The sequence below is a fragment of the Colletotrichum aenigma genome (genome assembly GCF_013390185.1).
Source record: "Colletotrichum aenigma strain Cg56 chromosome Unknown KSG_Cg56_contig03, whole genome shotgun sequence".
NCBI classification, from domain to species: domain Eukaryota; kingdom Fungi; phylum Ascomycota; class Sordariomycetes; order Glomerellales; family Glomerellaceae; genus Colletotrichum; species Colletotrichum aenigma.
In genome coordinates this window covers 6,121,247-6,137,294 of record NW_023500909.1, presented here as the reverse complement: position 1 = coordinate 6,137,294, position 16,048 = coordinate 6,121,247, and the positions used below count along the sequence as shown (strand labels likewise).

Genomic DNA, 16,048 nt, shown 5'->3' with positions numbered 1-16,048 from the left:
AAAGAAAAAAAGGTCTCAGATTGGGTTTTGGCAGGACAATGCACCAACAAAGTCCAAATCGATGTCAAGATGGGAGATGCGAGGTTGAAAATGTTTAGTAGCGCAAAAACGACTATGTTGTGTGATGTTCCTTCACATGGAAATTACTGCAGAAAGATAAAACAAAACGAAAAGCTAGCAACAAGCATGAAACGGGAATTGTCATCCTTTGATGAAAGTAGCCCCTTCCAGCGCCTCAGCCTGCGTCTTCCAAATGTTTTTGCCTAGCCTGATGAGCTGATCCCCAAACTCATCAATCACGTCTTTCGCACTCGGCTCCTCCTCCCGCCAGTTGTGCTTCATCTCCCCATTCAAATCAAATGTAGAAACCCTCCAGACCTCTTTCCACACCTTGACAGCCGCAGCAGCCGCCGCGCTCTGACTCTGGACTCTGCTCGCAATCATGTAGAATGATGAGCGCTTTACGTGGCTCCTCGAAGGCTTGAAAAGCCGGACGGTTGAGAATTTGCTGAAGTCCCGCAACAGAAGCACGGTATCCCATGCTTCAACCTTGTGCAGCAAAACAACCATTGTGCCGCCAGGCTGAAGGTGCTCTAGCCCAATGGCAAGTTGAGTGACCGTCAATCGCCGCGCTTCGCATTTCTCTCGGTACTGCGCCCTGTACTCCCCGTGCTGGCGAAGAACCTGCCCGTCACAGAGGATGAGATGGAACTTGTCTTGTGGGCCCAGCTGCTGCGAGATGAAGTTGCCAGAGTCAGGGTGATCTGATGGAATGTCTGTGACCCCCATATCCTGCGCCAGCATCGTGATGTCCATGAACTTGACGTCCACGTTTCTGGTGGGTGGAAGTAGAGGCTTGTGCCCGCCCTGCGAAACGGGGAGACTAAACCCAAGAGCGAGTGCATCTGGATTTTTCTCGAGAGCCACCGCGAGGAACCCTCCAGGCGCCATGCACATGTCCAAGATGCGCTTCTGTCCCAGTGTTGGCCCCTTGATCTTCAACGCCTGGGTTTTTCGGTGCAGCTCTGTCCCTATGCCTTTCATCATGTTGTAAAAGACCGCTGACAACTTTTCGTCGGCATGGTCTGCAGCCTCTCGCTGCTTGCGGAAGTATGTGTCGCCGGCTGGATTTTCCCATCCCTAAGAGCACATTGTCAGCAGATGCGAACCCAAAAAAGTGAAGAACACAGGCAGGTGATACCTTTTTTCGAACTGCGCTGAGCCTGGCGAATTCCGGCACGTTCGTACGGAGAAACTCAAGGATGATATCGCCTGAGCGCTCAAATGTGTCTGTCTCGGCGTTTTGAGGGTCGGAGTTGAGGCTTAGAGTATTTGCATTCTCGCAGAGATGAGCAACAGCTACCTCGTCTTCCGGCATGTCTCTCCGGGGGGCAGATATTTGGTCTAGGTCGCTTTGCATGACGGCGGGTTCCAGAGTCGATTGAGGCATGGTTTCTCTGAGGACGAAGTACTCACACGGCGAACAAAAACCACCATTTATAGGTTTTCGATTGATCTCATCAAACGACTCAAGAGTTGGGTGGCTGTTCGGATACTTGATACACTTTCCTTTTTAGAGGCCATTTTGGCGACCCTACCAACCAACGTTGCCGGGCGGCCTCCAGCATATGCTGGAGGCCACGATGGAACCAACACCTGTACTTCTCAATGAATCATGATTGTGAGATGCCACAAAGTGGCCAAGTGAACATCGAGCTGATTCTGTTCTGTGGATCTTTATTGCTAGACCCTGGTCCAGTCTTGCTTTCATTCGATGCCTATGCAGACAAAGGTAACCATCTTCAGCCTCAGCGTTCTCCGACTGAGATTCGCCAACCTTCTGGAATTCAAACCCAACTGTGCTGGAGCCTGCTGGTGTTTTGTCTCATCCAGTCTGTGACCAAATCCCCGACCGCTGAACTCAGCCCCGAACACTGGGCCCCGAGAATCCCCGGCTACCGCCCGGACATAAGCCGTCTTCAGACCATCAAGTGGGGAACCACCTGACCCGGGACCGCGAAGGATTCGGTTGTCCCACATACGGAGCATAAACACAGCCACCGATCCGAATCACCAACCATCTAAAACAACCAGGACCCATCAGCGTACGCAGCCTGACTTTCAATTCTTCCACTTCAACACCAACCTGCAACAGCCACTGAACCAATCATGGCTTCTCGCATTCTCCACCCCGGCGCTTCCCCTCTTCTCCTCGCCCCCCTCCTCTCCTCAACCTGCACCCTTCTCTACGCCCACGACCAACACTTCTTCTTATCCTTGTTCAATCATCCCACAGTCCGCACCCACTCAAAGCCTCTGATAAACCCCTACTACAAAGAATTCTTCTCCCGCGGGCTCCCAATCGTGCTCAGCCTCCTCGCTATCTCCGCTGGGACGGCTCTTGCCAACTTACGGGTAAACCAGACCGTACTTCAAACCAAGGGCACCTTTTGGTGGTACGTCGCGGGCGCGGGTCTGTCACTGGGGCACTTGGCTTATGTCCCGTTCATCGCGCCGCATGTGCAAACGCTTGTGGAAGGAAAAGAGGGGGAGGATTTGAATGGGGCACTGGATAAATGGTTGATTGTGAACTGGAGAAGGATGTTGACGGTGGATTTGGGGGCTTGGGTTGCCTTTGTATGTGCTGCTCTTGGTACGTTGAGGATATGAATGTTGTGAATTAGCTTCAAATCACGCATCAAGATTCAAAACACGCAACATGACATGGTCCTCGGCAGCCAGCAGAGCATGCATGCCTCCGGTGCCACTCCCGCGTCCACTCGCTAGCGCGATAGCTAACCCACAGTCTGTTCACCGTAACTTTCATGATGGATATTTCTTGGGACTAGTGATTAGGCAACCTTTCAGCATCTCTATCTTTATCCCATCAAATGCCACATGACGCCAGAGACCCCTGGTGCGGAGTAGAGCCAATCAATGTACACCGAGCGACGCTAAGGATTTTTTTAGACCAACGAAAAATTTCATAGACTCTAGAATTGGGGTAAAATCGGGGCGTTTTGTGGGTAGGACTTTCTGGCGTCATGTGGCATTTGATGGGATAAGGCAGCATTGCCGTGGCAAGATGACGGTGCTGTGTGTGCTAGGGACTTGGGCCAATTAGAGGTCACTCCACTTGCTGCCTGATCAACTCGTGCCCGAATGCACATCAATCACACCATGGCGGAAATCACCTCGCGTAATTCGGCATATGGTAGGGCTTTCCTCCGCTAAATTCTCCTTCCCTGGAAAAATACCATTGAAGTACTCGACTAGCCATATTTCACTCTCCGACATCCCATTTTTAAATTTTCTTTTCTTTTACCATAGATACCTGAATTCATCTCGACATGGGCGCAAAAGATCGCGAGCGTAATTGTTTCCAAATAACGTGGCCTACAACTCTACCCGAATGTCGAGGCATCTGCCGCTATGCCGATGGCCTCCACGGTTTCCGCAGGCATCTCGACTTGGATAGGATCGACAAAGACGCCAATTGCGGTTGCCCGAGATGTATGATCATATATCGCAGCTGTTATGAGTTCAAAAAATGGGCACACGGAATCGATAAAGTCGGAGTTTATTGTCGTGCCGATCACCCTGGCATTTTCCGGGTTGGATTATTTGATGATCACGGCCTCACCACTAGGTCTCTGGGAGACGTCCAACTGTACGTCGTGGTAGGGTCGTCAAAACCGTCGTGGGACTACATTAAATCTGCGCGGACCCCCACAATCGCACGGCGTGAAGAGTTTCAGCAAATACTCACCCCCTGGATCATACACTGCAATAAGATACATGAAGGCTGTATGACGAAGGGTGCAAAACTTCCGAGTCGTGTCCTTTTTGTAGGCAGCGAGCTTGAGCCTCACTTGTTTCTTCATGTCTCCTCAGAAGAGGACACCGGCGAATACTTGGCCCTCAGCTACTGCTGGGGACAGCCACATCCGCCAAAGACCATGGCATCAAATCTCTCGAAACATGAGAAGGCCATCGATTTCGCCAACTTACCCAGAACTTTCCAAGACGCCATAGTTGTAGCCCGGGCCATCGACATCCGATACTTATGGATTGATTCTTTGTGCATCCTGCAAGATCAGCCTTCAGATTGGCAAGCGGAGTCTTCAAAAATGGCCGCTTATTACAGAGATGCTTTTCTAGTGATTGCCGCCCCCGACGCTAGCAATACCGCCGAGGGATTCCTTGACATTGTGAAGGGCCGTTCGCCGAGGAGCTCACTCAGTATTGGCGCTGAGATTGGGCATATTAGGAACCCAGATGGCAGCATTTCGCACATTTTCAAAAGGGAATTAGATGGTTGTTTTCGAGACCGTCATGAGCATCCCATCAGAAGCGCAAATCTCAACAGTCGAGCATGGGCTCTACAAGAATACCTGTTGGCCAAACGAATTGTCCACTTTACTAACGGGGAGATTCTATGGGAATGTGTCGAAGACTTGAAATGTGAATGCATGGAGGTAGACCATGCCCCCACGTCTGAGCCGTCGTCGCGCATTATGAGGAAATCGCAATTCATACCCCTCTGCCTAAGCCTGGGTGGAAATCAAATCAATTTCCACGAACTCTGGCTGGATTTTGGGAGGATCACATTCTTGATTCCATGACCTGGCAAGTAAGGGGAGCACGCAGGCTTCAGCGCTCAAAGGGGTATCGAGCGCCCTCTTGGTCTCCATTCTCGTTAGATGGCGAATATTGGGAATTTCCGAGAGTTTGCGAAGGTGTCGAATATGCAAAACACAGAAAGCATGTTTCTTTCGAATTCCCAAACAACGACAGCACGAGATTGAAGGAGAAACATGCCGTCGTAGTGAACACAGGAGTGACTCTGAAGGGTGTAGATCCTACGGAACAAATCACACACGGCTTTCTTCGACTTCGAGGTCATGTTTGTCAAGGTCATATTACTCCAGGTCCTGTGCTTTCGCTCCTCAACGTTGATGTTGGGGGACGAACCTTCCCCGCGGAATGGGATCTTGAAATGGGCTTCGACGAAGGACTTTCGTTGACTCTTATCCTAATCGGATCCAACATGTCGGGTGGCTTAACAGCACTTATTCTCAAGCGCTTACAGCAGGAAGGGTTCTACGAGAGAGTTGGGTACATTTATGACCACAACAAAGATGACACTGAGTTTTTCGTACAGCTTTCGGGGGGGGGGAGAGAGACACTCGTCACAATCGTATAGAGCTTTTCTCGAACCCAATCAGACTTCGCGAATTGGGGGCACGCGACAGAACCATACCGCCCTAGAGTTTGATAAATACTAGAATTTCAAATGCTACGCCGCCGAGAGTTTTGTCTGTAGGCTCAAAGACAAAGCAAGATTCGTTCTGTCAACATGAACACCCCCAATAGAATACGGCATGGTTGTCTCCGATCGCCTAAACGTTAGACTGTGTAGTGTGACTGCGCAAATGCCTGAAAATCGTCAATGTTTTGCGCCTCGCGCCGACCGATGTGCTAGACTGGGCTCAGACGCGGACATGCCTATTTCCACTAGCGACAATTGTAGGTGGGTAATGTAAGTCACCGCTAGCAGTTGAGAAGAATAATGAATAATAAGAGAAGAATTCCCTATGAGGGATCACCAAAGTCTGACCCAACAGGACGCGAATTATTAAGCGTAGCTGCGCTACTCTGAGCAGGTGTGGGAACACAACTCGATGACGGCAACGTCATTGAGTGGATAGATGAAAGTGAGGGTTTGGCAGGGCTGCCGAAGACCCCATCCAAGTGGTTCAGCCCCGGACTATATTTTTGGTGACTAGTATCTGATCTAGACTCCTTGACATATGTTCATATTGTTTTGCGATTTCAGTATCTGATCAGATCTAATATTAGTATCAACACCTTAGAGCTAGGGCTGCGGCAGCAATAAGTGGTGACGTACATTCCTGAAGTTTCTTTCGACAGTTATTCGCCAAATCCTGTTGAGCTTAGTAATCGTCTCCTTCCGATCAGCTTGTAAGTTTGCCCGCTTTAGTTTGCTTTCCGAACTCGTGCCCATTCGTCTTAAGGCCGGCCTAGTTGAGGTCTTGGCTGAAACTTCAGACGCCTCGGACCGTATGAGGGAGACTCCAAAGTGAGAACACAATCCATTCAAGGACAAAGTTCGCAGGGCGGCAACAGCTCTCTCTAAATAGCCGCTGTACCAACCAACTTCAGCTCAAGACGGCCCCCACCTCCCCCGGAGACTCGCTCACGGAAAACAAAATCAAAGCTGTCTTTCGAGAATTTCAAGCGGCCCGCTTCAGCCGCCTGTTCGACGCGGTGGACCAGGGCCGCCCGATCTGCCCCGTTTCGAAGAAGAACGGCTTCCTCTCGCGAATTTTTGTGAACCATATCTTCGCTCGGTTCGAACAGAGGTTGATCTTCAGTCTCAATGTCAGAATGCCGATACTGGCCCCACAATCGACGGCATCCCTCTCCCAACACTACCTCGCGGCAGAAACAAGCTTCACCTTTTCATGCGACGAATGGCAGGAGGAGGGTCCAGGGGCACAATGTGGAAGTTTGCCTCGACTATGGGGCTTTTTGCTGTGTTTTTGTACTACGCCCTGAGGTAGGTGTGGTCTAGTTTCAATATGTTAAGCCAGGGCAGAAGGAATAACGTATAAGGTCAAGACAAAAGAACTGATAGAAGAACAATGCTTTACACAGAAATCACCCATAAACATTTTATGCGTAATCCAGTTGAGGAGCCTAACGTATGGTCCACTGCATGTTCCGAAACATTATCGCTCGAGTTTAATTCGGTTACCTAAGCTAGCTACCGTACGCTGTGTTCAACACCCGGAATTGGTGACCATTGACTGCAACTTCTTGCAGCCTGGAACTTCGCAAGAAAGCAAGGAAAATTTTCGTCATCGAAGTCCGCAACAGCCTCCTTCAAAAATAAGCAGATCAGTAGTAGCTGCGCAGAGCGTCCTGGTAGCCAGTACCGCCCTTGAGGTGAATATCGAAGCTGTTCTGGACATCAAGCACCTGACGGATGTGGGCCATGCTCAGAGCTTCACCTCTGTTAACGGCCAAGGCCTGGGCCGTTCCGATCGTGTTTTTGATCTGTCTGCCATTGAGGTCATGCTTGGCGAGATCATTGTAGTCCTCCTCGGTGAAGGGCATCAGGTCGATCTTCTCCATGACGCGAACTCTCTCGATGAAGATCTTGAAAATCTTCTTCTTGGCCTTGACAGTGAGGCTCTCGTACCGAAGAGCAATGTGGATTCGGGACTGGAAAGCGTCGTCGAAGGTCTGTCATTGTTAGTGCGAGGCAAGCAGCCACTGAAAAGATGTTTTACGTACCTCCACGCGGTTCGTTGTCAAGAACAGAATGCCTTGGAAGTATTCGAGTTGTCGGAGGAAGATGCTGACAAGCGCGTTTCTGCTAATCTCATGCAAGTTTCGCTTCTCGAGGAACACATCAGCCTCGTCGAGAAGAAGGATAGCTCCCCAGGCGTGGCAAATATCTAGTATCTTTTGGAGCTCTTGCTCCAGAATGCGCGAATCGGTGCCGAGCTCTCCTGCAGATACCATGTAAAGCGGGCATTTGAGGAGTTCGCTGATTCCCTCTGCCGTGAGGGTCTTTCCAGTGCCTGGGGGGCCGTGGAGGACAGCTACAAGGGGGGTTGTTAGTCTCAAATCCAAAAGAGGTGCACTGAAACAACTATGCCACTTACCCACAAGGCCTTTGCCTTTGCCCTGAATGACATCGTCAATGCTCTTGGAGGCGTGGTACTTGTGAGATTCAACGAGGGCCTGTGTTCATGTTAGCACAAACCATACGATGGCTCAGTGATATGCTTAAACTCACCTGGACAATGTCCTTTTGCTTCGGCTCAAGAACAAGGGACTCGTATGCGCTCTCATTCCACTGTATATCCTTGATACCGGACACAGTGAACTCAAGCCAGAGCTTCTCTGAGAAGGAAAACCCCAGCACCACAGGGGAGGCAATGAGGTACTCTTCGTCGGAGAACTCAGGAACCTCCCTGGCATCTTCAGTGCTCTTTGAGGATGTGGCAGGGGTCTTGAGGTCTCCCTCATTGTTGTCACCTCCATCCTCCAGACGCACCAAAGGCTGCTCGGAGGCATTCTCGTCCTCCACTTCCGATTTGGGAATGCGAACCATGCGGGCATTGCCCTTGTCATCCTTGACGACCTTGACAACCATCTTCTCACAAGCATCGCTGTCGCTGTCGCAGCAGCCAGCTTCATCCGAATCCTTCTGGGAGTCATCGTCCTCTGCTTCATCATCCGACAGAATGTCGTGATCCTTCGGCCGCACAGCAGAGACCTGATAGTTGGGATTGATTCGACGATGGATAGCGGGGTCAATCATGACGCGGCTGTTGACGTTGACTTTGATGACGCTTTTCTTCTTCTTGTAATACGCGAGACCCTCGTGACTTTGGTAGTGAACACCGCCAAGCTTGACGAACTTCTTGCCGCGCTCAACGAGGGTAGCCACGACAGCCTCCTTGTCCTTGTGGTAGTCAAGAGGGTAAGCCTTAAGGCTAGTAATCTTCTTGGCTCCGCGGAACTCGCCAATCTCCTCGGAGAAGGATCCATAGCCGAACTGTTTGCCGTCGAACTCGAAATACTGCTGCAAGTCAGAAAGCGAAGCTCCGGTGGAAGAACGACCATACCTTGCCGTCGACCCAGTAAAACTCTCCCTTCATCATGCTGTTGTGACGCTCCGTTTGTTCAACCTTGAAGATACGAGGCTCGTCTGCTGTGCCATAGGTGGTTGTGTAAACGAGGGTGTTGGGCTTGAAAAGTGCCCAGAGGAGATCGAAGGTGATGAGGCCATTCTCGAGCATGGGGTAGAGACTGTACAGTTGTCAGCGCCAGTGAAGGGGATAGAGGCTGCCACCATACCTCTTCTTGATGTGAGCGTAGTCTTTGTCGAGGTACTTCAGCAGGACCTTCAAATGCATCCGCTTGTCATCGATGTGCTTCTGTTGCTTCTTACGCGCCTTCTTCTCGGTGCTTTTGGGCTCCTGCTTTTTGAGCTTTTTGCTGTAGGCACGGAGATCCTCAAGATATCTGTTGTTGCCTGTTAGATTCTGCTTAAGAAGCGTCGAGTGGACTGAGACTCACAGGAAGAGGAGATTGGGGTCCATTCTGGGCACCTCGTCGACCAAGCTGACTCCCTTAATGTTGCCGATGACGTCTTGCAGGCACTCGCGAAGGATCTTGCTCTTGATATCCACAATGGTGGTCTTGTACTTGCCCTCCCAGTCAAAGGTACGTCTGATTTGAAGCACGAAGCCGTCGTACTGGGAGTCAGTGGTGGCCTCGGCGGTTTCCTGCAGCTTGTAGTTATGGATGGAGCTATCCCAGACCTGGTCAACCCGCTTGTAGTCGAGCTTGACCTTGCCGTTCCGCTTCTTTGAGGGTGCGGGAGACCTTTTGACGCCCAGACTGGCATCAAAGGGGTCGGCGTCCAGAAAGCCACCCATGCGACGTGAGGCGCTTCCGACGCCTCCGATGCGGCGCCGAGGCGGAGGAGGCAGGTACGCGTGTGTATCACCAGTTGAGAGACCAAGGCTGTAGGGCAGCGTGTCGTTGGTGCGCGACCACTGCTGGAAAGCCTGCAACTGCTGAGGAGACATGGCGACCTTGGTCAATCCATCGTCGTCGTCCTCGGATGATTCGGAGGAGTCGCTGGAGTCCGAGTCAGACGAATCGCCAGAGACCTGCTTTGACTTTTTGGTCTTCTTAGGTTGGGAGAGCGCCTTCTTGGATTTCTTGGCCACCTGCTTTTTCGATTTGGCCTTGCGCTTGGTGTCGGGTTCAGAGGCGGAGTCATTTGAGGCATCGGAATCAGACGAGTCGGTGTCCTTGATGGCTGACTTGGAATTGTCGCTATCGTCGCTAGCAGATGTGGACGTATCGGCCAAGACGGACTTCTTGGGCTTCTTAGACTTGGTCTTATCAGTCTTCTTAGGTTTCTTCGCTTCCCCCTTTTTGGAAGTCTCGGTGCGATCGGTGGTCTTGGGGTCCGACTCAGGCATGCTGGGCTTCGGCGGGGAAGTGGAGGTCTCGGCAGGGGTCTTGCCGGCGTCGACATCGTCGACGGCGTCGGGGCCGGTCGTCTGCCGCTCCGTGGTGGCGTCGATGGTATCCATGGTGGAAAACGTATGATGATTGACCTCAATACGAGATGACGAGATGAAGTGTGCTGTGGTAGAGAGAAATGAAGTGTCCGACGGCCAAATAATGGGAGACGGTGACCACGGTCGGGACGACGTGGGACGGTAATAGTACCAATACTTTGGGGATAGAAATGACGATGAAGCCAGCGGTGTTGACGAGGGTCACGACGGGGGAAGTTGATGGTTAAATGCAAATGCAAAGATGTATGCAACAAGTCCAACTGGAAAGAGGAAAAAGAAAGGCGTCAGAAGCAAAGGCGCGCCTCTAGAGAAATGAGTTATGAGATGGTGGTTCGCCTGGGTTTCGGGGTTTGTTCCTGGGCAGGTGGTGGTGTGGCAGTTTGAAGGTGCTTCCTACCTACCTCGGATTCTCACCTGGGAGGCACCTGCACCAAATTCTTACACAACATTCCCACGGAAGGTACGTTCTTTGCTACGTAGAAGCTAGGTACATGGATGGAAGGAACGTACCTTCTCATCTAGATGGAAAGTACGATGCGTTTCTGGGTGCTGGGTGTTCTTTCCTCTCCACGGGCATTGTTGCCTGCACCTGCACCTGCGCTGGAGGAAAGATTTGGGTAGGCACACTCTGACAGCAGCAGGCAGCTCAGGGTCGCCTGCCTTCCATCGTCATGGACCCTCCCGCTAAAATCAGCTGACTAAGGCCCACTCGGCCAGTCATCCATGGCTGTTGTCTTTGGTTCGTGCTCCCCGCCTTCATCTACTTTTTGTCATGTTTCTGCTCCAGCTTACATGTAAACCTGCTGTCATTAATCCGATCGATTGTCTTACTCTGCATCAGAACACGACTTTTGGACCATCTCTTTCTCTTGGATTGCGACTGCAAACAAGCAGCATCCCCACAGCCGTGAGTCGCATTCTGGTCACATGCCCACTCATCCCTCTGTCGCCTTGCCGTTGGTCATTCCCCGACGGCCTGCCCTGCAGGCAGATCGCCAAATGGAAATAAGAGCCGATCCAACAGTGCCATTCCAGAAGCAACGACATTGCGGATTCCCATCCAACAAAGGACGCCTTGCAATTTTTCGACACTGACCCCAGGCAGTCATTGCAGCCTGCTTTATCGGAAGCGGTACCCATCTCCATGGTCCATCGCCCTCAGCCTCATCCAGAGGCAGTCATGGGGCCAAAGCCTACGCTTCACTGCATTCTACACGCGAGACGTGTCGCCCATTCAACGTCGGCACTTTCTCTCCCGCCATTCCACCGAGCATCCTTGACAACAGCCCTCCTTTGCAACCGACGGCACATCCGATGGACAGTTCATCTTGCCTGTGGGTGGGCAACCACTACGCTGCTGCGTGTACTGCTTGGCTGCATGGACGCTGCTTGCATACGCATCCCCAACGGCTGCACCTCCTCCTGCTGCTGCCACTGCAAGGCGGCTCCGAGACATCCTGTCAAAGCAAGACGACCTGTCAGCTTCCACCCACGACAACAGTGAGGCGTCCCCCCGGACCATTGGCTTCCATATTCTCTTGGCCGTGGCTGGCCGAAATCCAGTACTTTTAGGATCGTTTTCATTCGGCCTTGCATCAGTCTCAGAAGAATGCCTCCTGGCTTTATACCCCCGCATCAGCCACACGCTTCGTCCGTTTCGCACCCTCACGGATGTGCTCGCTCAAGAAACACTGGTTACACCGCATTCGCCGGCCCGAACACGTCCATCCCATCATCACCTTCCGAGTCCCCGGACACCGCCGATTGAGCGGACGATTTCCAGTCGTCCGACATGAACCCCTTCCGAACTCCAAACAAGGTTACCCGCACAGAACGTGTCGGTGTGACAATCCCGGCCGCCGGCTTTGCCCTCGTGGTTGCTTCATGCACCTGTTGGGCCACTGTAACTTTTGCCTCGTCGCTGATGGGTTCGCCTATTCGCAACCGCCGGCCTGCTGCAGCGGACCCAGACACCGACTGTTCTGTTCCCGTCCGGAAACCCTGCGACCTTGTCCGACAGCGTCTACCTGTGACATTCGTGGGAATGCGGCCATCACACCGAACCCACGCCGCAGCGTGCTGCATAAGCTCTATGGAGTTTATCTGCCAGAATGGGGAAACGCTCTTTAACCCGCGCATGATCGTCGTCTCGACGCTATTGCGGCATGCGATTGACTGCAAATGTTCAGTTTACCAGCCTGACGTCATAAAAAACGCCGCTCCCCAATTGTAACCGCCATGACAAGTACCCGGCGCAAGCGGCTCGCAAGGTTGTTGTCTTGTTGAGCCTTCTCCGGCGAAAGCAATCGACAATCCACCACCTATCAGCTTTCAACATTGCCATGTTAAATACCAACAGATCTCTTTGATCGAGAAGTCGATTGGTGGCTTGGAGCAGCACAACGCATTTTGAGTTTTGGTCCTTTCTAAAGACCGTTCCATTCCTTGACACCGCTTGATTGTCTAATGTAAGAAGGCATTCGGGCCCTACGAGCAGCGCAAGCAACCACTGGACTTGCCTTCTGTCGACTTATCAGCCCTGTTGAGTATTATTCTCAAACTTTGCATTCAGGCGACACATGTTGTCTGCAGCAATACTTCTACTTTCATAAGCCTCAAACATTCGAGGTCACTTACATGAATAGGTTTACAAGACGGCGTGGGCATGGCAGACGATATTGCGCTGGGCTTGATATGTCTCCTAGGCGCGCATGACTACCATCACCCAGCCACAGTCGACAGAAAAGTTCGAGACGAAACCGCGTCTGATTTCCACTCCACTGCTTGCCATAACGTGTATCACCATTATGTCCAGCCATCAGTCTCGCTGTACAAATCCGGGATCCCGTCATGATGATACTGCAGATAAGGACATATCCACAGCTGTGATAAGAGCATCAACTCACGAAAAACTTCGTAGCTGTCATTTGGGTCTATCCCTGAGGCTGTGTCGTATGTCAGCTTGCCAAGTAGAGTCTAAACATTGGATGACACCTCCCTATTCGCAGAATGACGAGGCGAGAGAACCACTATGACTCGCGCTCAGCTTGGATAGTCGGGCGGTACGCACATACTGCCAATGTGAAACGCCAGTAGGCAGTTGGTTCACCGAGCTATACGAGGTTTCCCGATTGGACAGCTCAGCTTCGTTGAACCCTGACTACACCTCGTTTGTTGCAGCGTTTGTAAGCTAGGCTCGCAGTTGGTTGCCGTAATGTTAGGGGCGAGTTGACCCCAACCATATCGGCCGACGAGGTCTTCCATCATCGTCCACTAACCTCCCATTCTGGACATGTTGTACTTTTGACTGTTGATTTTCTTTTTCTCGCAAAATATGTTCCAATGTTAATCTTCGAGCTTTTACGTGTCAGGTCCTTTTTTTAATCGATTCACTCTCATATTTCAAAGCTTTCCATCCAGCTTAGCACCGTCAACGCCAAGTGCCTCAGTTGCATGCCACGAAGCTCGACACCTCGCATTACCCCTTCAGCCGCCCTCGTACCTCGTAACAGACGCGAGACAGTCCCTCCGCTTACAGATCTACAAACCATAGATCCGCCCATCCCGAACATGTTCCGCCGAAAATCTATAACGCGCGGGCAGAGACAGGGGCTCCCCGTGGCGCCGGGGCTGTGTCTCCTTGGCAAAACGGGCCGCGCCTTGTGGGAGGGGGTGTAAGTGCCGGAGTATGTTGTCTGGGGCACATATCTTAATCTATCACACTCGTCGATATAAGGAGACTGCATTTGCTCTTGAAAGAACAATCGCAAATCATCTTCTTTGACAAAAAGCCACATCACATACATCCCCCAGTTGTAATCCAATTGTTGCCCATCATGTGTCCCGACTCAGGCCTCAACCTGCCCATCTCCGACAAACCCATAGTCGGCGCCCTCAGCTTCCAGGGCTTCCTCATCCTCGCCGGCGGCATCCTCACAATGACCTCTTGCTCCATGTCTTTCTACCAGATCTTCCGGCACGCGACGAACTACACCAAACCACTCGAGCAAAAACAGTACCAAACCCCTTCCAACCACCACGACCTCGAAAACTAATACCCAAAACCAGAATCATCCGCATCTGCCTCCTCGTCCCAATCTACACCCTCTCCTCCTTCCTCTCCATCGTCTTCTACAAAAACCACGTCTACCTCGCCGGCATCTACCTCCTCTACGAGGCCTGCGCCCTCGTCGCCTTCTACGCCCTCTGCTGCGCGTACCTCGACACCGACCACCGCCGGCTCGCGACGTCCTGGGACAAGGACGGGCTGAAGAAGTGGTTCTTCACAAGGCCGTTTGCGGCGTGCGTACCGGCGCTGAAGGGGTCGTATTATGACCAGCCGGCAGAGAATGCGGGTTGGAGACGGTTTAATGTGAGTTGGGGTTGGATGGAATTTTGGGGATGATAAACCTGACTTGAAGTGCAGAGGATGTGGCTTTGCATCTACCAGTACCCCTTCATGAAGCTGCTCGTCACGATCGCGACGTATGTTACTGAGAGCATGGGGGTGCTTTGCTCCGAGGAGGGCGGGACGAAGTATGCGGACTTTTGGGTGGGTATCGAGGTTTCCATTTCAGTGAACATATGAACTGACATAGTAAAGCTGCACACTGTCGTCTCAGTCGCCATCCTGATTACGGCCATGCACTGCCTGTTCCAATTCTACTACCAGTCGCAGGAGCTGCTGGAGCCGCACAAGCCCGTCCTCAAATTTCTCGCAATCAAGATCGTGGTGTTCCTCTCGCTGATGCAAGGGGTAAGTTGCACCCATGTCCAATTTGACGCTTCCTTCCTACATTGTGGGCCAAAGACTGACAGAACAAAGTTCGTCCTCGACGCAATCGTCGGACGCGACGACCAACCCCTCGGCCCCACAGACGCGATATCCTACCCGTCCCTCGCGATCGGCGTGCCGAACCTGCTCCTCTGCCTCGAGATGTTCGGCATCGGGATCATGCACCTGTACGCGTACCCGTGGGCTCCGTACGTCGCACGCAACGGCGCCGGGGTTCTGGCTGCGACGGAGAATGATGGAGACGAAGACGGTGGCAAGAAGGGCTCGGCTGTGGTTAATGTGTTGGCGGAGGATGCGCAGAGTCAGGGCGGGTTCTTAGGCTGGAAGGCGTGTGTTGACGCGTTGAACTTTTCGGACTTTGCGGTGGCGTTGTATCGGGGTCTGCGTTGGGTGTTTATGAAGGAGCCGGGCCGGGGTTGAAGGGGGAGGACTTTGTGACCGGGTGGTGCGAGGTTCTGGGAGGGAGAATGGAGATGTCAACTTGATTCGATTTATTGCAAGTATCGCATCTCCATCATGATTTTCAGCAATGGAGAGAGGTTGGCATACATATAATTGTATATCGGTCCCCGAAAAGCGTGCGAGTGTGATATGGATGATTGGACTAAACAACCCTCAAGTACCCATATTCCTTAGCAAGGCATCCTTCCGCCGCTCCGAACATTCAATTCCTCGCTGGCTGTGCATTCTTGCCAACCCCCTCAGCCCACAATACAATGCTAGGACCAAAATGGTCGCCAGTGGATGTTGGAGAGTATGCGACTCTGGGCTATGAGTGGGGGAACAGCTTGCTGGCATTCATCTTCATGGTGTTGGGGCTACCTGCGCCGCTGGTGCTCTGGTTTTGGGGTGAGCGGCTGCGGAATTCGGGGCAGAAGGCTCATGAATGAGACTTGGTAATCTGTCGTGTAACGATAGCTGACATTATGGCACTGTAATGCTTGCGCTTGTCTCGTCGCAAAAACGATGAAAAGCTCAGCACAGTAGTGCGACTCACGATGGGGACTTTAGTGATTAGATCCTTAGGGTCGATCAGACCACTTGATGCTGGTGTTCGTGACGTCCACATGCCACGTTTTGGTACATGTTAACTAATATTGCGCTCGGAAGTGAG

The 16,048-nt window shown here is 52.0% G+C and overlaps 4 protein-coding genes across 4 annotated transcripts; 2 read left to right on the top strand and 2 right to left on the bottom strand.

Moving 5' to 3' along the window:
* Positions 1 to 201: 201 nt before the first annotated feature.
* CGCA056_v005620 (uncharacterized protein) lies at positions 202 to 1,450 on the bottom strand (the record flags this gene model as incomplete). Its single annotated transcript, XM_037320872.1, has 2 exons — positions 202 to 1,140; positions 1,202 to 1,450. The coding sequence occupies 2 exons, from the start codon at positions 1,448 to 1,450 to the stop codon at positions 202 to 204; spliced, it is 1,188 nt and encodes a 395-aa protein (XP_037180516.1).
* A 719-nt stretch (positions 1,451 to 2,169) lies between these two features.
* CGCA056_v005619 (uncharacterized protein) lies at positions 2,170 to 2,670 on the top strand (the record flags this gene model as incomplete). The annotated part of the gene is made up of 1 exon (XM_037320871.1): positions 2,170 to 2,670. One exon carries the CDS (start codon positions 2,170 to 2,172, stop codon positions 2,668 to 2,670), a length of 501 nt encoding a protein of 166 aa, XP_037181525.1.
* A 4,254-nt stretch (positions 2,671 to 6,924) lies between these two features.
* Rpt2 (26S proteasome regulatory subunit 4) lies at positions 6,925 to 10,151 on the bottom strand (the record flags this gene model as incomplete). The annotated part of the gene is made up of 7 exons (XM_037320870.1): positions 6,925 to 7,272; positions 7,324 to 7,634; positions 7,698 to 7,776; positions 7,832 to 8,620; positions 8,667 to 8,850; positions 8,899 to 9,066; positions 9,121 to 10,151. The coding sequence occupies 7 exons, from the start codon at positions 10,149 to 10,151 to the stop codon at positions 6,925 to 6,927; spliced, it is 2,910 nt and encodes a 969-aa protein (XP_037181526.1).
* Positions 10,152 to 13,975: 3,824 nt separating this feature from the next.
* CGCA056_v005617 (Transmembrane protein 184-like protein) lies at positions 13,976 to 15,354 on the top strand (the record flags this gene model as incomplete). Its single annotated transcript, XM_037320869.1, has 5 exons — positions 13,976 to 14,154; positions 14,208 to 14,511; positions 14,566 to 14,691; positions 14,743 to 14,895; positions 14,965 to 15,354. The coding sequence occupies 5 exons, from the start codon at positions 13,976 to 13,978 to the stop codon at positions 15,352 to 15,354; spliced, it is 1,152 nt and encodes a 383-aa protein (XP_037180852.1).
* Positions 15,355 to 16,048: the final 694 nt, after the last annotated feature.